This window comes from Oncorhynchus mykiss, chromosome 4 (genome assembly GCF_057628025.1).
Source record: "Oncorhynchus mykiss isolate SJ-2025 chromosome 4, ASM5762802v1, whole genome shotgun sequence".
Classification (NCBI taxonomy): domain Eukaryota; kingdom Metazoa; phylum Chordata; class Actinopteri; order Salmoniformes; family Salmonidae; genus Oncorhynchus; species Oncorhynchus mykiss.
The window spans coordinates 39,317,536-39,343,124 of record NC_143025.1 but is presented as its reverse complement, the minus strand read 5'-3'; the positions used below and the strand labels follow the sequence as shown (position 1 = coordinate 39,343,124).

General features: G+C 42.8%; 1 protein-coding gene across 1 annotated transcript; it reads left to right on the top strand.

Annotated features, from left to right (window-relative positions):
* Positions 1–1,237: 1,237 nt before the first annotated feature.
* Positions 1,238–24,653, top strand: LOC110521791 (uncharacterized). The gene is made up of 2 exons (XM_021599658.3): positions 1,238–1,803; positions 22,798–24,653. Exons 1-2 carry the CDS (start codon positions 1,585–1,587, stop codon positions 23,635–23,637), a joined length of 1,059 nt encoding a protein of 352 aa, XP_021455333.1. The 5' UTR covers positions 1,238–1,584; the 3' UTR covers positions 23,638–24,653.
* The last annotated feature ends 936 nt before the right edge of the window (positions 24,654–25,589 follow it).

Genomic DNA, 25,589 nt, shown 5'->3' with positions numbered 1-25,589 from the left:
TAATTTTTACCCCTTTTTCTCCCCAATTTCGTGGTATCCAGTTGTTTTAGTTGCTACTATCTTGTCTCTTCGCTACAACTCCCGTACGGGCTCGGGAGAGACGAAGGTTGAAAGTCATGCGTCCTCCGATATGCAACCCAACCAAGCTGCACTGCTTCTTAACACAGTGCGCATCCAACCCGGAAGCCAGCCGCACCAATGTATCGGAGGAAACACCGTGCACCTGGCAACCTTGGTTAGCGCGCACTGTGCCCGGCCCGCCACAGGAGTCGCTGGCGCTGTACTGGCGCTGCAGTACAGAGCCCTTAACCACTGCGCCACCCGGGAGGCGAAATTACATTTTGAAGTTGTGCACAATTATCAGTTTCTATTTGGTTTATGTCGCCCATTCATTGTCAGTTAGTGACATATTAGCGCTTTGGGACCCAAAAGCATAATCAGTGCTCTAACTCCCCCTTGCACTGGTCTGGAGCAATGAAGCAGTGATGCAGGGTACCGTACTAAACCACAAATTTCCTCTGAATTCCGCAGCATAATCTCAAAACAATTAGTTGAGCAACCACTGTACCGTATTGTACTGTACATTGTCTTCTGTGTTCTACTATGCTCTACTGTACTAAACTGTGCTGTACTGTACAGTGATGTTCCAACTTGTGAAACATACCCGAGGTCTATGATTAGTTCAGATTTGGATCTGGTCCGCAACAGCCAAATTTGTACTTATTTGGGGGCGGAAAACATTATAATAATACCCAGCATGCTTTGCAAGTAATAAACAAATACATTTGTATTTTTGTAATTCAGCAGATGGTCTAATCCAGAGTGCTTTACAGTCAGTGCATTCAACTAAGCTAAATAAATAACATATCAGTCATAGCAATAAAACAAATCTGTAACCGTTACTCAGAATGTTATTGTATTTGAAATGGTCTGTTGGTTTGGTCTGTTGTATAGACTAATCTGAAAATAATTGCTGCACGTTTCAAAGGTTTTGAAAAAGCTAACATAAATGCAAATAGATGGAAGGAATCTTCAATTAGGTTCTCTTTGATATTAAGTATAAAAAAGTATTGTTGTGATAATTGAGAATGTATAGTAGTTCAAATTTGGACATATGATCAATTATGGAAAAATACTATTTTCAATATCCTGTAGATGACATATTTTCAACGTCTGGAAAATAGGTCTTCTAACCTTTAATTCAGCATCTGAAATGCACTTGATGTCAAAGTTCTGGAACGTCATTTTGCATACTGGGAATAGGCTATAACAGCGCACTAACTTCACCATATCGACGTGTTTGCAATGGTAATAGGTTATGTTCTACATCCATGAGCTCAACAGCAGTATAGTCTATTAATGTTTCCCAGTGTTCGGCATATTTGAAAAAACTATAAAAGGACCTGGTGCATTATTTATCCTATTATCTCTCTGGCGCATTGATTGTGGAGGAGTTGTGTAGGTCATAGGATGCCAGACATTACACTTAAGAGATTTCTGTTATTGCAGTTTAACAGACAAGGATATCCAAGAAACATAGCTGAGGACGTAGTGTACTTTTGATTTAACAAAGAACGGAAGATTATGGATGAAGGCACAGTTTCCAACGACTCTGTTCCAGATTTAAAAGATTTGGAGGTGAAAATCGGACGGAAGACACCGGAGGGTTTGCTAAAGTGGATGCGGGAAGAGGCGTCAACGCAACGCGGAGATGCCAAGTTGAACTCGCCGGAGACCAAAGACGGAGACATCACAGAGAGGAAGAGCCTAGATGAGAAGATTAGAAAACTAAAAGTCGATATGGTAAGGATTTGTATTGGGGCTATGACTTTTGTCGGCCTATCTATATAGTTATTTACCTGCTGTTTTATTTTGCTGTTAGATGGATTATGAGCAAGCTCCAACAGTTGCTCTGCTTTTGGCATGTAATATTAAATATCCCCTAATAACTCAGAAGTATATTGTTCGTGGTCAGTAGGCCTACCGTGAACAATATATTTATTACTGTTCATCTTAGTCCTAAATCCTCTTCCTGATAATAAGGCATCCATCCAATCAATAATTCAGCTGGTCTTTAACCTAACGTCACCTGAGTGGAGACCCCAAATACGTTTTCAGGGTAAACGGAAGTTAGGTTGTAAATACTGTATCCCTGAAACCCGGAAACAATCCGTTTTATTACGACCGAGGAGAATGGCCCTTCACCATGCAAACAGCGGCAGTTGGCTGAAGTTGCGAGGAAATAAAGCATAACTTGGCCCTTGGGCTACAGACCTACATACTGCTATGAACCATAAAGTTGTGGTTCTATTCATTCTTGCTGACAGGTCATGATTGTTTGAGACCTGACCTGTTAATAGGTCCAAGGATGGAGTTTTATTCCTGGTAAATTAATATTCTATTAGATAATGGCAAACATCTGTCATTCTATTTAAATTACAATCGAACTATCGATTACTTAGCCTATTTCTCCCAAGCCTATTACAGGCCTGGCCAGCCATCTTTCATTGATAAGATACATTCCTGGTTTACTATAACAGATGCCATCACAGCTCTCCCCCCGGTGCAAAACAGGACTCCAGCGGAGAATTTTGGGCTTGCTGTTGTTTTCCCCTGTCTTGCATTCCTATGGTAAGGGGCCAGGGTTCCGGTCCTATAGTTTTGCTTCGGTACTGCAGTTTATCTGACGCCCGGTCCAAAAATACAATTTCCATACAAGGCCACATGGAGAAGGCAGATTTGGAAATTCCTAATAAGACATTTTGGTCATCACTTTTGTGCGTAAAATATCAATTGAACTATTCAAATAATTGTCCCCGAGGCCGATTTGTTTTTCTTCATCACTCACAGCTGAAGATATTTTAAATTCATCCAATGTCTGCCATGTTTTTGGATGACGTCGTCGTTGCTCGTTCTTCTCACTGTGCGCACTGAGTGCCATTGCTCGCATGTGATGTTGGCCTGTATACACCGGATGCCAGTGGACCAATGATGTATATAAACCCTGGATTGTTGATGCTATGTATTGGCCAATGACAGGCTTTAAGCTACTGGTCGGCCAAATTGGCACTCCTCAGAAAATCAGTCCTCCATAGGAATTAATGGAATTCTACAGTATTTCAATTGAATGTTTCAAAGACAAACTTACATGTAACATTAGTCCTAAGTACTTTCAAAAAAATATATACTTTCAGGATTTTTTTATACATGTGTATATATATATATATATATTAAAAAATATATATATTTTTTTATTTGTATGTTTAGCTCCCATAATGTAACGTAAAAGCATTCAGTATCTAGATTAAACATGGCAAAAACAAATGTTGAAATTATACTGAACAAAAATATAAACGCAGCATGCAACAATTTCAACAATTTTACAGTTCATTTAAGGAAATCAGTCAATTTAAATAAATTCAAAAGGCCCTGATCTATGGATTTCACATGACTAGATAGGGGCGCAGCCGTGGGGAGCCAGGCACAACCAATCAGAATGAGTTTTTCACCACAAAGGGGCTTTATTACAGACAGAAATGCTCCTCAGTTTCATCAGCTGTCCGGGTGACTGCCAGGTGAAGAAGCCAGATGTGGAGGTCCTGGTCTGGCTTGGTTACATGTGGTCTGTGGTGGTGAGGCCGGTTGGACGTACCTACAAATTATCTAAAATGATGTTGGAGGCTTATGGTAGAGAAATTAAGAGTAAATTCATTGGCAACAGCTCTGGTGGACATTTCTGCAGTCAGCATGCCAATTGCACACTCCCTCAAAACTTGAGACATCTGTGGCATGGTGTTGTGTGACAAAACTACATATTTTAGAGTGGTCTTTTATTGTCCCCCAGCACAAGGTGCACCAGCTTCTTGATATGCCAAACCTGTCAGATAGATGGATTATCTTGGTGAATGAGAAATGCTCACTAACAGGGATTATAAGAACATTTGTGCACAACATTTGAGAGAAATAAGTATTTTGTGCATATGGAACATTTCTGGGATATTTTATTGCAGCTCATGAAACATGGGACCAACACATTACATGTTGCGTTTTGATTTTTGTTCAGTGTGTATATACAGTACCAGTCAAAAGTTTGGACGCACCGACTCATTCAAGGGTTTTTCTTTATTTTACATTGTAGAGTAATAGTGAAGACATCAAAACTATGAAATAACACATATGGAATCACATAGTAACCAAAAAAAGTGTTAAACAAATCAAAATATATTTTATAATTCAGACTCTTCAAAGTAGCCTTGATGACAACTTTGCACACTCTTGGCATTCACTCAACCAGTTTCATGAGGAATGCATAGTCACTTTAACTCTACCTACATGTACATATTACCTCAATTACCTCGACTAACTGGTGCCCCTGCACATTGACTGTACCGGTACCCCCTGTTATTGTTATTTTACTGCTGCTCTATAATTATGTTACTTTTATTTTTTTACTTAACACTTTTTTTCTTAAGACTGCATTGTTGGTTAAAAGGGCTTGTAAGGACAAAGAAATTGATAGCCGTGCCATATAGATTGCAAAATAGTTGGGAAGACATTTTTGACTTACCGATTCCATGGCACATGGTTTATGAACCGATATGCAAAACGACGCCTGATTCAAAACGTAGGATTTTTACATTTAAATTATTCTACACAATTTTTGCAACCAACAGAATGTTATTTATATGGGGGATACTATTATGACACAAGGCGAGACCCAGATGCAGATGGTTGGAGTCTTACAATATGTATTAATCCAATAGGGTAAGGCAAGAGGATGGTCGTGGACAAGCAAAAGGGTCAAAACCAGTTCAGAGTCCAACAGGTACCAAAGGGCAGGCAGAATCAAGGTCCGGGCAGGCAGGATGATCAGGCAGGTGGGAAAGTAGTCCAGAGTCAGGCAGGGGTCAAAACCGGGAAGACTATCAAAAAGAGAATAGCAAAAGGAGTACAGGAAAAACATACTGGTTGACTTGACTAACATACAAGACGAACTGGCACTGAGAGACAGAAAACACAGGGATAAAAACACGCTGGTTGACTTGACTAACATACAAGACGAACTGGCACTGAGAGACAGGAAACACAGGGATAAAAACACTGGGGAGAATAAGCAACACCTGGAGGGGGTGGAGACAATCACAGGAACAGGTGAAACAGATAAATGCGTGACAGATACAACCTTCCCAGCTCTGCAGATTTTGCTGCGAAGAGGCAGAATCATTAGATCATTTGTTTTGGTACTGTCCATATGTAGCTGTTTTTGATCACAAGTCCAGGAATGGCTGAAGAATTGCAATATTTTCCTGAAGCTAACCCTGCAAATAGCATTACTGGGCGATCTGAAAAGTCATAGTCAATTGATCAATAACATAATAATATTTTTAGCAAAAATGAGACTCGATCTGCTCTAACAGGTACAGATAGCGCTAAAGCTAAAAGAAAATTGTAATTAACTTGTAAATAAATAATCATAATAGTCATGGGAGCCTGGGAGCTGATAAACTGGACATCTACATCCAACAAGAGTCGGACAAAGCAATACAATAGCTAGAACCTTCTCATCATGGATCTGGTAGGACAAAAAAAGCATGACGTTGACTGGCCAATTTGATCGTTTCCCTCAGGTTCCACTGTAGGTTACAGGGCGACATGTTGTGTGGACTAAAACAACATAAAACCGTGTGTATCATAAAGCACAATCAAATTAATTAGCCAGCTACAGTAATTTTGAAAAACATTGAGAAATAGTTTGGTAGATTTTTTGTCAAATTAGCCAGTTATCTACCTTTGATAAGTAGATAGCTAAAACAACAATCTACATGCACTACAGAGGCTTGCATTGGTCCACAAATAGAGGACTAGTTAAGGCTCAATGTTTAAAAAAAAATAATATTTTTTTTAATGGTGCTGCAGCCCCCTCAGTACCCTTACTTCCCATGGCTGTGCTCTTTCGTGACCCTGCTGCTCAATTCTGAATAGTATAATCTAATCTGTTTTAAACCAGTGGCAGCCAGTGAAATGGGTGAATTTAAGATCTTGTTCAAATGCACAGATTGCTTTATGTATGTTCTCAAAGAAACTACCGGTAGTTCGAAAATGTGGTGTCATATTTCTGTCATGCTGCTTTGTTGACAACTTCAACCACCCTGCGCCCCGGGTATTCAACCAATTAGTGGCCACCACTGGTTCTGACAGCACATCAATGTGGCATTGGAAAGCTTTTACACAAAAGGCCCCGATGGATGTGTCCTTCTAAAAACCTAAACAAGACACGTTTGGCGCCTTGGTTTGAATTGAAAACACACAAAGCAGTTTACATATACAAAGGATCTTAATTTCTTAAACACAGGAAAAGCAGAGCAGAGCTTCGTGATTTACATAAATTCACTGAAAATTTGCAGTTACACAAGGCTATATTAACAGTATTGCACTTTTCATGTGGCCAGATTTTTGGCAGCTAATAGCCTAACCAAAGATCAAGCAACATTATGGACTAAACCTTCAAATCCTGTTGCTGCAGGATTTTTTTGCTTCAACAATACTGGTCAAATTAACATCATAAAATGCCATATGTTGTAGGAAATGTACCCATAACAATCCAGTCTATAATGTTAATCCCAACTTTCTTGCTTTGCCAGCAATATAGTCAATAGGCCTACCTAAAGGGAATAGACAGCCATTGTATGATTTGAGTGCTGATGGTACTTTACACAATGCTGACATGGTGGACCAATAGTGAGTGGTTTGATCAAACTAAATAGGGAGGGTTTGGAGGTTAGAGGGCATGAAGAGGGTCATAAATCTATGGGCGGCCAGCATCACATAACAACCCCTTGATTTCATCAGCCCTGCTGAGCCAGAGGATGCAGACAGAGGCTGTGTCCTAAATTGCATCCTTTCCCTATATAGTGTACTATTTCTAACCAGAGCTCCGGTCAAAAGTAGTGCACTATATAGGGAAAGGATGCCATTTGGGATGCTGCCAGATGCTCGAGTGATTAAGAGCTAGCGTACCTCTTAGCCAGTACAGGGCTGGGCTGGGCTGCTCTGTGTTGGACCTGTATTTCATCTCTCTGAGCGGGGCTGGGTAGCAGGAGAACAGAGGGGTACCGGACATTGCACTCTCATCAGAATTCAGAATTCTGCGTACACAGAATAGGCTACACACGTCTGCTTGCACATGCTCTGTCACACTCTCACCTTCTTACTGGCGACGGTGTCCTTTGTCGCCATTTTTCACCTATGCTCCTGCCCGCTGAGTGTCTTTTCACACACACACACACACACACACACACTCCCACTCATAGGGCGGTAGCGCTGTCCTTTGTTGCATTTTCTCACCTTCTCTAACTGCCCTCTGATTATGTGCCCGGATTTAACGCAGGGAGCCGGCTGTCACTGAATCTCACCTGTCTCACTGCATGTGTGCGTGCCTGCTCGGGCATGTGCGTGGACAGAACACATGGATGGATGGACAATCATTGAGGACTCACCAGATACTACCACCAGAGCAGAGTGAGAACTGCTAACACTTTAACACAGGGCTCTGTTATGAGCAGACAGCTAGGGAATCTTTCCTTAATAAAGACTATTCTGTTTATTTAGCCCAAGTATCAGAGAGACTCCTAAAAGTCTCTCCATGATGGATTTCAGTTAAACACTCTGAAATGGCCTGCTTCCACGATAGGATTATAAATGCGTGGTGTGTGTCTGTGTCTGTCCGTCCGTCCGTCCGTGTAACCCTCTCCCGCAGAGACGAAGCGTCTGTCTGTTTCGTTTGGAGGTCACAGGGAGGCTAGCTAGGACAGTAAGAGAATACCACTCCATAAATATTTACATTCCTACGTGCAAACTTTCTGTTATGTCTCAATAATTTAGACACAACACGAGCGATCTATTACCATGTGAGTCTTTTTTCCCCCCTCAACTCCAGTCCAATAGTTATTTTGAACGTACGTCATCAGTTGATCATATTGTTCAGACACAAATGGCTTAGTTGAGACAGACTGCGACACCCTGGAAGGTGAAGACAGACCGAGACGCAGATCATTCTCAGAGTCTGGTCTGAGACTGTTATGAGCTCAGTGTCAGGCTGTCTGATTACTGTCGGACTACTTTCCCTCCAGAAGGTCCACAGCTGCTGCCGAATCTCAGCTGTCTTTCTGAACAGCTTTATTGAGTTAAAGTTAACGGACGCTCCGTCCTCAATGACGGGCAGCCAGCTCCCTGTCATAGGGACTAAGACATATAGACAAGCCTCTTGTCTATATATCAGACAGCTACGTAGCTGCCTGTTTGGCTTTGACTGTATTTTCAGTCTGGAGCTCAACTGTAATGAAATAAAAAATACTTATTTTGACGTTTATGTCCACGTATAGGCTACTGTCTGCCGACTGTACCTGTGTGTGTCCTATTAAAATGACAAGTCCTGTGAATGTGAATGCTACAAAGCGTTGTCGTAGCCCAGTGGATGACTCACTCCCTGCCTCTCCCTCTCACTGACTGCTGCTGTGCTGCACAGATGGAAGTCACAGGGGAGAGATGGTCTGCAGGCAGATAAAACAGCCATATCCCTAATAGACACGGGAGTTTATCAAGACGGAATTTGTTTTCACATTTTTTTGTGGATCTGTGTATTCTAAGGGAAATGTGTGTCTCTAATATGGTTGTACATTTGGCAGGAGGTTAGGAAGTGCAGGTCGTTTCCCACTTCATTTTGTGGGCAGTGGGCACATAGCCTGTCTTCTCTTAAGAGCCAGGTCTGCCTATGGCGGCCGCTCTCCATAACAAGGCCATGCTCACTGAGTCCGTATATAGTCAAAGCTTTCCTTCATTTTGGGTCAGTCACAGTGGTCAGGTATTCCGCTACTGAGTATTCTCTGTTTAGGGACAAATGACATTCCAGTTTGCTCTTTTTTGTTGTTGATTCTATCCAATGTGTCAAGTAATTATATTTTTGTTTTCTCATCATTTGGTTGGGTCTAATTGTGTTGCTGTGCTGGGGCTCTGTGGGGTCTGTTTGTGTTTGTGAACAGAGTCCCAGTACCAGTTGGCTGAGGGGACTCTTCTCCAGGTTCATCTCTGTTGGTGAGGGCTTTGTTATGGAAGATTTGAGAGTCACTTCCTTTTTAGGTGGCTGAAAGAATCTAATTGCTCTTTTCTGTATTTTGATCATTAGTGGGAATCTTCCTAATTCTGCTCTGCATGCATTATTTTGTGTTTTAAGTTGTACACATAGGATGTTTTTGCAGAATTCTGCATGCAAAGTCTCAATTTGGTGTCTGTTCCATTTTGTGGTTGGTGAGTGGACCCTAGACCTCACAAACATAGGGGGAAATGGGTTCTAGAACTGATTCAAATATTTTTAGCCAGATCCTAATTGGGATGTCAAATTTGATGTTCCTTTTGATGGTGTAGAAGGCCCTTCTTGCCTTGTCTCTCAGATCGTTCACAGCTTTGTGGATGTTACCTGTGGTGCTGATGTTTAGGCCGAGGTAGCTATACTATAGTTTTTCTCTTCCCTTTGTCTGTCTGAGAGAGCGAGAGAGAGATGGAAAGATAGGGTGACATTGTGCAGACCAGAAGGTTGGCTGTGGCGAGAGGCCTGTTCAGTCTCTAAGAGCCACTGGTTTTCACAGAGATGGAGCGAAAGAATGCGAGAGAGAGAGTGATGGCAGGACAGACCGACTCACAGGAAGCCAGAGTGTTTAGAAGGGAGAGAGTCAATGTATATCGAGGGGTGCAAGTCTGTGGAGACTGACATGTACTTTTCCATGTCAGAGAGAAAGTGGGAGGTATCGATAGAGGGAGAGAAAGAAACAGAGCGGAAGGGAGTATGCAAACAGATGGAACAGCGGGAGGGCTGGGTTGAGAGGTCACCCTTCTGCTGTATCTGAACGTGCTCTTATTAGAAAGAAATAGAGGGAGAGAGATGGATGGAGTTAGATAGAGATAGTATCCCCCTGCTCAAGGATGTCCACTTCACTCTGTTTGCAGGACAATAGAGAAAGAGAGAGCGAGAGGATGTTTTTGCAGAATTCTGCATGCAGAGTCTCAATTTGGTGTTTGTTCCATTTTGTGAACAAACCCCACCTTCTTCAACATATATATATATATATATACGCTGCTCAAAAAAATAAAGGGAACACTAAAATAACACATCCTAGATCTGAATGAATGAAATATTCTTATTAAATACTTTTTTCTTTACATAGTTGAATGTGCTGACAACAAAATCACACAAAAATTATTTTGTGTGAAAAATGTATCAACCCATGAAGGTCTGGATTTGGAGTCACACTCAAAATTAAAGTGGAAAACCACACTACAGGCTGGTCCAACTTTGATTTAATGTCCTTAAAACAAGTCAAAATGAGGCTCAGTAGTGTGTGTGGCCTCCACGTGCCTGTATGACCTCCCTACAACACCTGGGCATGCTCCTGATGAGGTGGCGGATGGTCTCCTGAGGGATCTCCTCCCAGACCTGGACTAAAGCATCCGCCAACTCCTGGATAGTCTGTGGTGCAATGTGGCGTTGGTGGATGGAGCGAGACATGATGTCCCAGATGTGCTCAATTGGATTCAGGTCTGGGGAACGGGTGGGCCAGTCCATAGCATCAATACCTTCCTCTTGCAGGAACTGCTGACACACTCCAGCCACATGAGGTCTAGCATTGTCTTGCATTAGGAGAAACCCAGGGCCAACCGCACCAGCATATGGTCTCACAAGGGGTCTGAGGATCTCATCTCGGTACCTAATGGCAGTCAGGCTACCCCTGGCGAGCACATGGAGGGCTGTTTGGCCCCCCAAAGAAATGCCACCCCACACCATGACTGACTCACCGCCAAATCGGTCATGCTGGAGGATGTTGCAGGCAGCAGAACGTTCTCCACGGCGTCTCCAGACTGTCACGTCTGTCACATGTGCACAGTGTGAACCTGCTTTCATCTGTGACGAGCACAGGGCACCAGTGGCGAATTTGCCAATCTTGGTGTTCTCTGGCAAATGCCAAACGTCCTGCATGGTGTTGGGCTGTAAGCACAATCCCCACCTGTGGACGTCGGGCCCTCATACCACCCTCATGGAGTCTGTTTCTGACCGTTTGAGCAGACACATGCACATTTGTGGCCTGCAGGAGGTCATTTTGCAGGGCTCTGGCAGTGCTCCTCCTGCTCCTCCTTGCACAAAGGCGGAGGTAGCGGTCCTGCTGCTGGGTTGTTGCCCTCCTACGGCCTCCTCCACGTCTCCTGATGTACTGGCCTGTCTCCTGGTAGCGCCTCCATGCTCTGGACACTACGCTGACAGACACAGCAAACCTTCTTGTCACAGCTCGCATTGATGTACCATCCTGGATGAGCTGCACTACCTGAGCCACTTGTGTGGGTTGTAGACTCCGTCTCATGCTACCACTAGAGTGAAAGCACCGCCAGCATTCAAAAGTGACCAAAACATCAGCCAGGAAGCATAGGAACTGAGAAGTGGTCTGTGGTCACCAACTGCAGAACCACTCCTTTATTGGGGGTGTCTTGCTAATTGCCTATAATTTCCACCTGTTGTCTATTATATTTGCACAACAGCATGTGAAATGTATTGTCAATCAGTGTTGCTTCCTAAGTGGACAATTTGATTTCACAGAAGTGTGATAGACTTGGAGTTACATTGTGTTGGTTAAGTGTTCCCTTTATTTTTTTGAGCAGTGTATATATAAACGAATTGGCGACAGATAGCGTGAAAGAACCCACCTTCTTCAACATATATATCCATGAATTGGCGAGGGTACTAGAACAGTCTGCAGCACCCTGGCTTACCTTACTAGAATCTGAAGTCAAATGTTTACTGTTTGCTGATGATCTGGTGCTTCTGTCCCCAACCAAGAAGGGCCTACAGCAGCACCTAGATCTTCTGCACAGATTCTGTCAGACTTGGGCCCCAAATCTCAGTAAGATAAAAATAATGGTGTTCCAAAAAAAGTCCACTTGCCAGGACCGTAATTACAAATTCCACATTGACCACAATTATGTTTACATGCACAGTAATAATTTGATATTAAACTCATTATGGCAGCAGGCAGATTATGAAATAGTCATGTAAACACCTTACTCTGCTTATCTTATTTGGCGTAAGGTCAAAATCGAAGTAAGCATAGGCCAATTAAAACACCTAATTATCTGAGCAATCTTGTAAACACCTTGTAAACACATGTAAACACCTTAATCGGCGTTCCAGCACACGTGCTAGCACCAACCGAGCAAGCTTCCTCTTTAGCTTGAGTGAAGTGAGTTCAGAACATCTAAATGTATGCGTCTTAGAAGTGGTTTTCACATACAAACTTTGTATGTCTGAACTCAGAATCAAATATGCTTCCCAAAAATAACAAGGTCGCTGTGGTAGAACGTTTATTTTGATTGGCCATTCTCTGCATTTATCAGAGTGCCTTATTTCAGATGTGTCCATGGAAACAGGATTATTAGGGAAGTCATTCTTCTTGCAAAGCATGTAAACGTGTCAATCAAACTATTATATTCATCTGATTATCCACAATAATCACATGGTTGTGTGCATTTAACCATACTCACTGTTGAGTAGCGCACAATAAGCTCTACCTACCTCGGCACCTCCACAAAGCTGTACATTTTCATAGGCACATCAATTAAGAACAAATTCTTATTATAAATGACGGCCTTCTTCAGGGGTAGATTTTTACCTTGTCAGCTCAGGGATTTGATCTTGCAACCTTTCGGTTACTGGCCCAAAGCTCTAACCACTAGGCTACCTGCCGCTACAAGAGAAGGCAAGAAGGGCCTATGTCATCAAAAGGAACATACTAATTGGAGTGTCAGATTGTATCTGGCTAAAAATACTTGAGTAGGTTATAGAACCCATTGCCCTCTATGGTTGTGATTTCTGGGGTCCACTCACCAACCACGAACTCACAAAATGGGACAAACGCCAAATTGAGACTGCATGCAGAATTCTGCAAAAACATCCTCCGTATACAACGTAAAACACCATATAATACATGCAGAGCAGAATTAGGATGATTCCCATTAATTATCAAAATCCCTTCAGTCAGCTGGTATTGGGACTCTGTTCACAAAAACAAACATACCCCACAGAGCCCCGGGACAGCAGTACAATTAGACCAAACAAAAGAAAAAGAGAATCACTTGTAACATTGGAAAGAATCAACAACAAAAAAACAGCGCAAAGTGGAATGTTATTTGGTCCTAAACAGAGAATACACAGTAGCAGAATACCTGAGCACTGTGACTGACACAAAATTAAGGAAAGCTTTGACTATGTGCAAACTCAGTGAGAATAGCTATTGAGAGAGGCCGCCATTGGCACTCCTGTTTCTTAAGAGAAGACAGGCTATGTGCCCACTGCCCACAAAATGAGGAGGAAACGGAGCTGCATTTCCTAAGCTCCTGCCAAATGTATAACCATATTAGACACATACAGTGCATTGCGAAAGTATTCGGCCCCTTTGAACTTTGCGACCTTTTGCCACATTTCAGGCTTCAAACATAAAGATATAAAACTGTATTTTTTTGTGAAGAATCAACAACAAGTGGGACACAATCATGAAGTGGAATGACATTTATTGGATATTTCAAACTTTTTTAACAAATCAAAAACTAAAAAATTGGGCGTGCAAAATTATTCAGCCCCTTTACTTTCAGTGCAGCAAACTCTCTCCAGAAGTTCAGTGAGGATCTCTGAATGATCCAATGTTGACCTAAATGACTAATGATGATAAATGCAATCCACCTGTGTGTAATCAAGTCTCAGTATAAATGCACCTGCACTGTGATAGTCTCAGAGGTCCGTTAAAAGCGCAGAGAGCATCATGAAGAACAAGGAACACACCAGGCAGGTCCGAGATACTGTTGTGAAGAAGTTTAAAGCCGGATTTGGATACAAAAAGATTTCCCAAGCTTTAAACATCCCAAGGAGCACTGTGCAAGCGATAATATTGAAATGGAAGGAGTATCAGACCACTGCAAATCTACCAAGACCTGGCCGTCCCTCTAAACGTTCAGCTCATACAAGGAGAAGACTGATCAGAGATGCAGCCAAGAGGCCCATGATCACTCTGGATGAACTGCAGAGATCTACAGCTGAGGTGGGAGACTCTGTCCATAGGACAACAATCAGTCGTATATTGCACAAATCTGGCCTTTATGGAAGAGTGGCAAGAAGAAAGCCATTTCTTAAAGATATCCATAAAAAGTGTCGTTTAAAGTTTGCCACAAGCCACCTGGGAGACACACAAAACATGTGGAAGAAGGTGCTCTGGTCAGATGAAACCAAAATTGAACTTTTTGGCAACAATGCAAAACGTTATGTTTAGCGTAAAAGCAACACAGCTCATCACCCTGAACACACCATCCCCACTGTCAAACATGGTGGTGGCAGCATCATGGTTTGGGCCTGTTTTTCTTCAGCAGGGACAGGGAAGGCACACCCAATTTTTCAGTTTTTGATTTGTTAAAAAAGTTTGAAATATCCAATAAATGTCATTCCACTTCATGATTGTGTCCCACTTGTTGTTGATTCTTCACAAAAACATACAGTTTTATATCTTTATGTTTGAAGCCTGAAATGTGGCAAAAGGTCGCAAAGTTCAAGGGGGCCGAATACTTTCGCAATGCACTGTATTTCCCTCAGATTACACAGACCCACAAAGAATTTGAAAACAAATCAAATCTTGAGAAACTCCCATATCTATTGGGTGAAATACCACAGTGTGCCACCACAGCGGCAAGATTTGTGACCTTTTGCAACAACAAAAGGGCAACCAGTTGAGCACAAAAGCCATTTTAAATACAACCTATATTTATCTGTTTATTTATTTTCCCTATCATACTTAAGCTATTTGAACATTATTACACTGTACATAGCCAATAATATAACATTTGGAATGTTTTAAAACCTTTTAAAACCTTTTTTAGTTCAATGTTTATTGCTAATTTCTGATTGTTTATTTCCGTTTTTGTTTATTGACATTTCACTTGCTTTGGCAATGTAAACATATTTTTCCCATGCCAATAAAGCCTGAGAGATTGAGTTTGTTGTTTTATTCCCCTGCAGGGCTACAGCAGTGCGCCACGGCGCCTGTTTGCAGTGTGACATTGCCAGACTGGTTTCAGCATTGGAGCGTGTCTATGGCTCATTGGTCTGTAGGGTCAGCTGTGTGTGCATTCAAGCTAAATCATAACACTGTGTGTGTTTCTGTGTGCGTGTGAGTGGCGTGCACATCTAGATTTCTGCTTGTTGAAATGGCACATCAAGCCTGGAAATCGGATTTTCCCCTAGAGTAAGAGGTTCTATCCCTGGCCCTGTCGATAAAGCTACATCTCAAGAAGCATCGAGCGCTAGCTTGTCATTTTGGGATGAAGGCTGAGGATACTAGAGTGCTAAAAGTTCTGCGCGCGTACACACACACACACACACACACACACACACACACACAGAGAGTGCTGTTTATTTGGTGTGAGTTCAGCTGAGCGCAGCATGGTGCATGAAATTCAAGCCGAATGCCGGTGAAAGAATTTCCAGAATCCTGTGGATTAGCCGGGAGCTGTCTGGCCCAGCGCCTCCTTCGGAAAACTGGAGTCTTTTTGGCTGTGAAAACAGCTCCACAATCCTCAGAGCCGCTGAGGGCTAAACTCCAAAGGCAATAAACTCCCTTCTCCCCATCCTACTGCAGACTGTTGGTAAGACAGCCCTATAGGAAGGTTGGCATTGATACTGGCACACAGGCGGGCATTGAGAGAGCATACAGATGGACACTCTGCCAGACCTGAGCCTCTTCAGCGACATGGCATGGTGTGTCTGCCACCGCAAATCAAATCAAAAGTTTATTTCAGATTTGCAGATGTTATTGTAGGTGCAGCGAAATGCTTGTGTTTCCAGCTTCAACAGTGCACTAAAACCTAGCAATAGAAAACAATACACCCATAATCCAAAAAGGTAAAAAGAAAGAAATGAAGAAATGTTGGAACTAATATAAATAATAGACACTGTATGTATGTGATAGAAAAGGTGTGTATAGCGGTAGTTATATAGGATGAGTCAAGACTACAATAATCTATATAGAAATAAAGTGGGGGAAACAGTATGTAATCATTATTAAAGTGACCAGTGTTCTATGACTCTTATGTTCATAGAGCAGTGGTCTCGAAGGTGGCCTGGAGACAGAAGCTATTCATTAGCCTCTGGGTCCCAGCTTTGATGCACCTGTACAGTCTCCGCCTTCTAGATGGTAGCGGGGTGACTAAAGCGGGGGGGGGGGGGGGGGGGGGCACACAGGCCGTGGCTCAGGTGGCTGTGGTCTTTGATGATCTTCTTGGTCTTCCTGTGGCACCAGGTCCTGTAGATGTCCTGGAGGGCCTCAGTGCCGAGCCATGGGAATAATATTTACAGCTATGCTCAGCAGTTTATCACTCAGCTTCTAAAGAAACCGCCAGCTAAAACCCCAAACCTCAACAACCTCAATCCTGAACAAAACCCAGTCCTGCTGTCTACACTTACAAAAAAGTGAACCTGAGCTGGCAGGAGTGCATACATTTTCTATTGGAAATTATAGGGCCAGAAAAGTTGAGTCTAAGGCAATGTTATCCCACTTCCAATCCCTTTGTTTCCCTGGATGGAGAATAGTTCACTGAAAGGGCACTCAGTCAGTCACTCAGTGGAAGGTTGATTGATGAAACAATATCCATTGTGTTTTATATAATCGCCAGAGACGTATGTGGCAGGTGTCACGTTCTGACCTTTATTTCCTTTGATTGTCTTTATTTAGTTTGTTCAGGGCGTGAGTTGGGGTGGGCAGTCTGTTTGTTTTTCTATGTTGGTTTTTGTGTTCAGCCTAGTATGGTTCTCAATCAGAGGCAGGTGTCGTTAGTTGTCTCTGATTGAGAATCATACTTAGGTAGCCTGGGTTTCACTGTTGGTTGGTGGATGTTTGTTTCCGTGTGAGTGTTTGTTGCCACACGGTACTGTTTCGGTTTTCATCACATCGTTTATTGTTTTGTATTTCAGTGTTCAGTTAGTTTTTAATAAATCATCATGAACACTTATCACGCTGCATCTTGGTCCGATCCTTACTCCTCTTCAGACGAAGGGGAAATCTGCCGTTACAGCAGGGTCTACAGACAATCACGGATTGCAAAAGGAAAACCAGCCCCGTCGCGGACATCGATGTCTTGCTCCCAGACAAATTAAACAACTTCTTTGCGCGCTTTGAGGGTAATAGAGTGCCACCGACACGGCCCGCTACCAAAGACAGTGGGCTCTCCTTCTCCGGGGCCGACGTGAGTAAAACATTTAAACGTGTTAACCTTCGCTAGGTAACCCTAGCCGTGTCCTCAGAGCATGCGCAGACCAGCTGGATGGTGAGTTTACGAACGTATTCAATCTCTGCCTATCCCAGTCTGCTGTCCCCACATGCTTCAAGATGGCCACCATTGTTCCTGTTCCCAAGAAAGCTAAGGTATCTGAACTATATGACTATCGCCTCGTAGCACTCACTTCTGTCATCATGAAGTCCTTTGAGAGACTATTCAAGGATTATATCACCTCCACCCTAGACCTACTTCAATTTGCTTACCGCCCCAATAGATCCACAGACGATGCAATCACCATCACACTGCCTGCCCTATCCCATCTGGACAAGAGGAATACCTATGTAAGAATTATGTTAATTGACGACAGCTCAGCATTCAACACCATAGTACCCTCCAAACACCTCATTAAGCTTAAGGCCCTGGGTCTCGACCCCGCCCTGTGCAACTGGGTCCTGGACTTCCTGACAGGCCGCCCCCAGGTGGTGAAGGTAGAAAACAACATCTCCACTTTGCTGATCCTCAACACTGGGGCACCACAAGGATGCGTTCTCAGCCCTCTCGTGTACTCCCTGTTCACCCACAACTGTGTGGCCATGCACGCCTCCAACTCAATCATCAAGTTTGCAGACGACACTACAGTGGTAGGCTTGATTACCAACAACAACGAGACAGGTAAGAGGTGAGGGCCCTCAGAATGGGGTGTCAGGAAAACAACCTCTCACTCAATGTCAGAAAAACAAAAGAGATGATCGTGGACTTCAGGAAACAGCAAAGGGAGAAGGCCCCTATCCACATCGATGAAACAGCAATGGAGAAGGTGGAAAGTTTTAAGTTCCTCGGTGTACAATCACAGACAAACTGACATGGTCCACTCACACAGACAGTGTGGTGAAGAAGGCACAATAGTGCCTCGTCAATCTCAGGAGGCTGAAAAAATGTAGCTTGTCACTGAAAACCCTCACTAACTTTTACAGGTGCACAATTGAGAGCATCCTGTCGGGCTGTATCACCGCCTGGAACGGCAACTGCACCGCCCACAACCACAGGGCTCTCCAGAGTGTGGTGCGGTCTGCACAACGCATCACCAGGGGCAAACTACCTGCCCTCCAGGAAACCTGTAACACCCGATGTCACGAAGGCAAAAAAGATCATCAAGGACAATAACCACCCGAGCCACTGGCTGTTCATCCAGAAGGCAAGGTCAGAACAGGTGCATCAAAGCTGGGACCGAGAGACTGAAAAACAGCTCTCGGCCATCAGATTGTTAAACAGCCACCACTTGTACAGAGAGGTGGCTGCATACCTACAGACTTGATATCATTGGCCACTTTAATAAATGGAACACTAGTCACTTTAATAATGCCACTTTAAGAATGTTTACATATCTCACATTACTCATCACATATGTATATACTGTGTCCTTCACTATCTATTGCATCTTAGCCGTTCTGTCACTGCTCATCCATATATTTTATACTTGTATATTCTCATCCCATTCCTTTACTAGATTGTGTGTATTAGGTTTTGTTGTGGAATTTGTTAGATATTAGGTTTTGTTGTGGAATTGTTAGATATTATCAATTAGATAATGCTGCACTGTCAGATCTAGAAGCATAAGCATTTCGCTACACTCGCAATAACATCCCTGTGTAGGTGACCAAAGAAATTGGATTTGATTTGATAAACAACATTGTCCTCTATTACGTCTGTGCTTCTCATATTATCACATTTCTCTTATTTCCAAATGAGTGTTTTGTGGTTGTAGTTATGATGATGCAGCCTGACCTAGATGAATGGCGGATCTATATCCACCTGATTGATGTATTGCTCTGCCTAAGGGATGCAGAGACCTGAAGGGACAGCCTTTTAATACTATGTAGTGACCATGTTTTAAGGCTCTAGAAATCCATCAATAGGCTTTTTCATTGACTTGACCTGCAGGGTCATGGTGGGGGGGGGGTACACAAAGACTGTAAAAGATCAAAGATCTTGTGTGCTTTATGTGTGCGCACTTAATCCACTGTCCTGGAACTGTAGACTTTAGGCTATGAGACTCACAGTTGCATTCTAAGAGTGTGATGTATTCAGTTGGCAGTTGGTTCTGCTATCCCTGGGGCCAGTCCAGAAAGCCGAGTATACTTTGGAGGGTCTGCAGAGACAGGGAGGCACTCATTACTACAGCAAAGTCAGTGTGACTTTGCCATCAGCAGAACAACTCTTATACATGTAACTTATAGAGAGAGAGAGGCCCTAGCTCCTGACTGGACTGGAGCACATCTCTGCTATTGTGTTCTGTTGGATTTCCCATCTTGCACTGCTTTTTCTCTTCTCTCTCCCTTTAGCTTATTCAACATCCCTCCTACACGCATTAAAAAAGCAGTGGTGCCTCCTTATTTCCATAAGTGGACTCATAAAATAAACCCTTTAAAAAAAAATGTAATTTACTGCTGTTGGCAACTTCTTTTGTCTGTGAGGAATGAAACTTACCCCTAATTATATTTTCTCTTCTTGCCCCCATCACCCTGCTACAACATTCATCTTTCACCCTTCACCTTATACCTTTTTCTCTCTTTCACTTTATTTTTATTAAGAAAAAGTATATCTCCCCCAGAGGTGGCTGGTGAGCTATAGGAGGAAGGGCTCATTATAAAGTCTGGAATGGAATGAATCGAACGGTGTCAAACAGAAGTGTTTTCAAAGTTGAGAGGGGAGGAGGAACAGATGAAGCCAGGAGGGCAGATGAGGCTGGTGGGAGGAGCATCTTTGACTCCTTTCCATTGATTCCATTCCAGGCATTACAATGGGCCCGTCCTCATATAGCTCCTCCCTTCAGCCCTTTTCACGTCTTTCCATAGATTTTCAAGCCGATTAAGTCAAATCTGTAACTAGGCCACTCAGGAACATTCCATGTCTTCTTGGTAAGCAATTCAAGTGGATACATGGCCTTTTGCTTTAGGTTATTGTTCTGCTGAAAGGTGAATTTGTCTCCCAGTGTCTATTAGAAACCAGACTGAACCTACGATTCACTACGATTTTGCCTGTGCTTTGCTCTATTCCATTTTTTTAAATCCTAAACTCCCTAGTCCTTGCTGATGACAAGCATACCCATAACATGATGCAGCCATTGCCATGCTTGTAAAAATGAACAGTGGTACTCAGTGATGTGTTGCATTTGCCCCAAACATAACTCTTTGTATTCAGGACACAAAGTTAATTCCTTTGCCAGATTCTTTGCTGTTTTTCTTTTGTGCCTTATTGTAAACAGAATGCATGCTTTGGAATATTTGTATTCTGTACAGGCTTCCTTCTTTTCACTCTGTTTTGGCCTCATGGTGAAATCCCTGAGCGGTTACATTCCACTCTGGCAACAGAGTTAAGGAGGAAGGACGCCTGTATCTTTGTGGCTGGGTGTATTGATAGACCATCCAAAGTGTAATTATTAACCATGCTCAAAGGGATATTCAATGTCTGCTTTTTTTAACCAATAGGTGCCCATTGTGAGGCATTGGAAAACCTCCCTGGTATTTGAGGTTGAATCTGTGTTTGGAATTCCCTGCTTGACTGAAGGAATATACCGATAATTGTATATGTGGGTTAAAGAGATGAGGTAGTCATTACAAAATCATGTTAGACACTATTGCACACAGAGTTCATGTAACGTATTACGTGACTTGTTAAGCACATTTCTACTACAGGACTTATTTAGGCTTGCCATAACAAAGTGGCTTAATATTTATTTTCAAGACATTTCAATGTTTCATGTCTTATTAATTTGTAAACATTTTGAAAAACCCAATTTTTGGTTATTGGTATTGTGTGTAGGCTAGTGACACAATCTCAATATAATACTTTTTAAATTCAGGCTATAACACAACAAAATTTGGAAAAAGTCAAAGGGTGTGAATACTTTCTGAAGGCATTGTATATATCCGGACACTTTCATTTCTACTCTCTTCATCCTCTTCTCCCTCCGTTATTCTTTCACCTCTCTCTTCCCTCTCCTTGTCTTCCTCTTACCCCTCCATCCTAACCCATATCTACCTCTTCTATCTCTCCCCTAACTCTCTCACACCTCCCTCACTCAAAAAATTAGGGGTTCAACAACAGTTCTTCTAAAATCCTCAAACTTCCTTGTAAAACCTTTGCTTTTGGCACTGAAAAATGCCCCCAAAAAGTACTTCCAAGAACCCCATAGGAGGTGGGGATTCTTGCTGGAACCTAACTGCCCAACTGAAGGACAGCAGGTGCAGGCACTTAACAGAAACATTTTAAGATCTCCTCAATTTCAGGTAAGGTTCCTCCCTTTACGATCTAAATGTATATTGTTTTATGATGATACCATCTATCTTTTTATATTTGTGCAGATGGTTGTGTTATTCGAGACTTTCTCCCTTTAAAAAAAACATTTCTAAACCAGAAAATGAACACAATTCAATGGACACACATATTTGTGTGTGTCTGTTTGCAGGTATACTGACGAGGAGGCACACAAAGGTATGAACAATTGGTATTGGTTTGTCTGATAATGTTATGCACATGTATCATCTACAATTAATTTGAATGAATGGTTTCTCTAAAACCTTATAGGACTCAGTCACAGCAGCCATCCTCCTCCGTTACCTTTTCAATGAAGATCCCAGAGGCCTTCACATTATGGACAAGGTATGTGTATGAAAACCGTGTCAAAAGTGACGTTTTTTTAATTCACATCATTTTTAACTACAAAAACCAAGATATTACTACTGTCATGTGCACATTTTGTTAATCATCTGTGTAATTGCATATATTTTTGTTGTATTCACAGACTTCACCCTGCCTACACCTTTGATGAATATAACATGAAACCTGTTCGATCACCATGCACTGCAAAATCATTCTGGCTATGGATAGCCTACAGAGGACATCAACATCAACACGCCAGAGGATATACCAATTGGACTTGGGGCTGGCAGTGTACCTCATTTTTAGATTCTGCTTTGCCACTAAAATCCTAATAAACACTGACAAGTAAAATATTGTGTTATTGTTGTTGTTTTTGTGCTGATTGTTATGATTATTATTAATAATAATAACGGGGGAGGGAGAGGGTGGTTAAAAAAGGAACCCCAAAAAGGTTGTTTCTGGAACTGTTAATGGGGGTTCTTCAAAGAAATTATAGGGGTTCCCCCTAGTTTCAATTTGAAGAACCCGTAAAGGATCCTCCAGGAACCTTTTCTTTTTAAGGGTGCTCCTCTCTCCTGGGTCCATTGATTTCCTCCCACCCTCTCTCCTCTTTTCTCCCACTTCCTCTTTTCTCCCACACTCTCTCCTCTTTTCTCCCACTTCCTCTTTTCTCCCACTTCCTCTTTTCTCCCACTTCCTCTTTTCTCCCACACTCTCCTCTTTTCTCCTACCCTCTCTCCTCTCTGCTGGATCAATAACGTACAGTCATCTTCTTCTCCATAGGCCCACCTGCGCTCGGTGGATGTGAAGATCCTGCAGCAGCTGCTGGCGGTGCACGAGGGGATCGAGGCATGCAAGTGGCTCCTGGAGGAGCGCGGCACCCTGGCCAGCCGCTGCAGCAGCCTGACCAGCAGCCAGTACAGCCTGGGAGAGGGCCCTGGAGGAGACACCTCCTGGAGAGACAGCTGGAGCAGCCTGCAGGACCCCCTCAACGACAAGCTGGATAACATCTCTATAGGTAGCTACCTGGACACCCTGGCGGACGACATGGATGAGTACTGCCCCTCTAGTTCTGAGTATGCGCTGTGTTCTACTCCACTGGGGACTGAGATGCCCACTCGGACTGGCGGAGGGACAGGTGCTGGGGTAGGGGTGGGGAGAGGTGCTGGAGCAGGGGCAGTGTCTGGGGCAGGGGTTTTGGCTGGGACAGGAGGGGCAGGAGCTGAGTTAAGCCCGGGCACAGGGGTCAAGGTAGTTGTTGGGCCTGGGGCTCCCCAAGTCAAGCCAGAGATCCCCAAAGAGGAGCCTCCCATTTGGACTAAGGCCAAAGAGGTAGTGAAAGGAACCACCATCACCAAGGGCACCAAGGACTCCAACCAAATGCAGCAGCCCAGTAAGAGCAATGGCGTCCTGGAGAAGGCAGTCAGGCAAGCAGGAGGACTTGCTGACTCGGCCCGGGCCTGCCTGGCTGAGAAGCTGGGGAAAAACCAGAGCCCCAAACTCAAACCCTATAAGAACGGCAAGATCGACCTGGATGGCTGCAAGATGAACGGCACAATGCACCTGGAGTATGACGCCCATTGGCGATGGGTGCAGTCGCAGGATGATGTTACATTTCTGTGAGGTGGATGTATTACGCCACTAAAGACGCTTAGCCTGCTCCCATGTAATGACCGAACAGGTCAAAGGTTAAAAGAGATGGGTCTTGGACTGGTGTTGTGGTTGGTTGCAGTTATTATACAAACTTCTACAATTGCCATTGTGCAATACACCAGGTGTGGATGAGTAGGAGAGTACAACACCATTACATTATGTTCTATTCACTCTAAATGTGACTGCACTAACTTTCTAGAACATTGACAGTATTATATTTGGGATAAAGTTGATATTTTGTTTACCCTCTCTTCCTGTGTGCATTGTAATATACAGTACCATGGAAAATTAACAATTTCCAAAATAAAATATATTTGTTACACATACACATCTATAGAACCTAGTTAATGACCAAAGTTTGCCCTTACTGATCAATCCCATGTCAAAATGATTGTAAAACACCCTATCTATGAATTATAGATACCTGAATCCTTCTCATACATACTATACCATAGCATGCAAAGAGCATCTAGAATGTTCCTACTGTTTGCACACGATTGCTATTGTGGATGTCCTAAAACTACCTAAAGTACTTAACCAGTCAATGCAATATGTATAATCAGTGAATCACAATGCAATGAATCTGTGCATCAGGTTCTTATGTGGGTGGATGTGTTAAAATGTGTCAATATGGCTGAGTATTAATATTGTTATTTTGTGGATTATACAGTATTTTTCATTTGGAAAGCAGATGTTGTCATCGGTGTAATCCTAAACTATTATGCCTGTATCTCCCATTCCAAGTTAACTGCACTGTTTTTCTGATAATCCTGATGGTTTAAATGACTGATTTGCCCTCTTTCAGTACTCCGCTGTCTTAATGAGTCCAACTGTCTCTGTTCTTTTTCGGTGTTGAGTGGTGTGAAGTTATTAGTCATTTAGGTGGGTGAAAATTGCATGTCATGTGCTGACTGGTTTATTGGTAAAAAAAATCACCATGAAAAATGTGTGAAAAGCTTAATACAGTCATCAGGGAAGGAAAGCGATATTCCCTCGAAGCCTTTTGTATTCGGTTCTAAACAACCCACTCTCACACAGAACCATCACCACTGAAAGCTAATAATATCTCAACACTCCAAGGGAGGGGTTGCCAGGACAACTGATAGAGGGTGAGAGAGAGAGAGAGTTCACGTGTGTATGTACATGTGTGTCTGTGTGAGTGCACGTCTATGCATTGATGTGTGTGTGTGTGTGTGTGCACATATGTGTGTTTGCAACTGGCTGCTGTGCACAGCTGCTCTGCTAGATTTAGATGAGGATGGAGGTGTCTCAAGGGGCTGTTCTTTACTAGGCTATCCCCTTATTTTTCATCAAGGGAAAACCACACATTTCACTGCACCTATCTGTTGTATGTAAGAATCAAACATGTAAAAGAAATGAATAGTAATTGTCTCACCCCATCACCCTCTCCCATCCCATCCCATTCTACCCTGTCGCCATTAGTCATATAATGCACTGTATTTGTTAGATAATGGATACCAGATAAGGTTTGTGTATTGCATAGGCATTGTGAATGTTATCAGATCTATTCTGCATGTCATGGCACGAGATTAGTGTAACAAATCAATTTAGGAAGGAGTGTTTTCAATTGAATTAAGTTAGGATTTCCCTTCGTGATGTTTTGAATTCTGTATACTCATGCCTTTACTTCCTTGTTAGCGGTCTTAGTTCCATGTTTCTAGGGTGTCTGTCTCTGTGTGATGTCTTTGCTTGCGTGGCTCCAGTTCTGTACCACTCAGCACTCCTATCAGAGCAGCCTTTTAATATGTTTCAGATGAGTTTTCACTTGAAGACCTCAGCGAGACTCCGTGACGGGCAGGCAGGGTAGGCAGTGCTTACCCTGTGATAGTCTAATAAAAAAAAAAAAGCTGTTGCGAAATAATTATACACGCTTAAAAGTCAAATAACTTCCTAAAACTGCA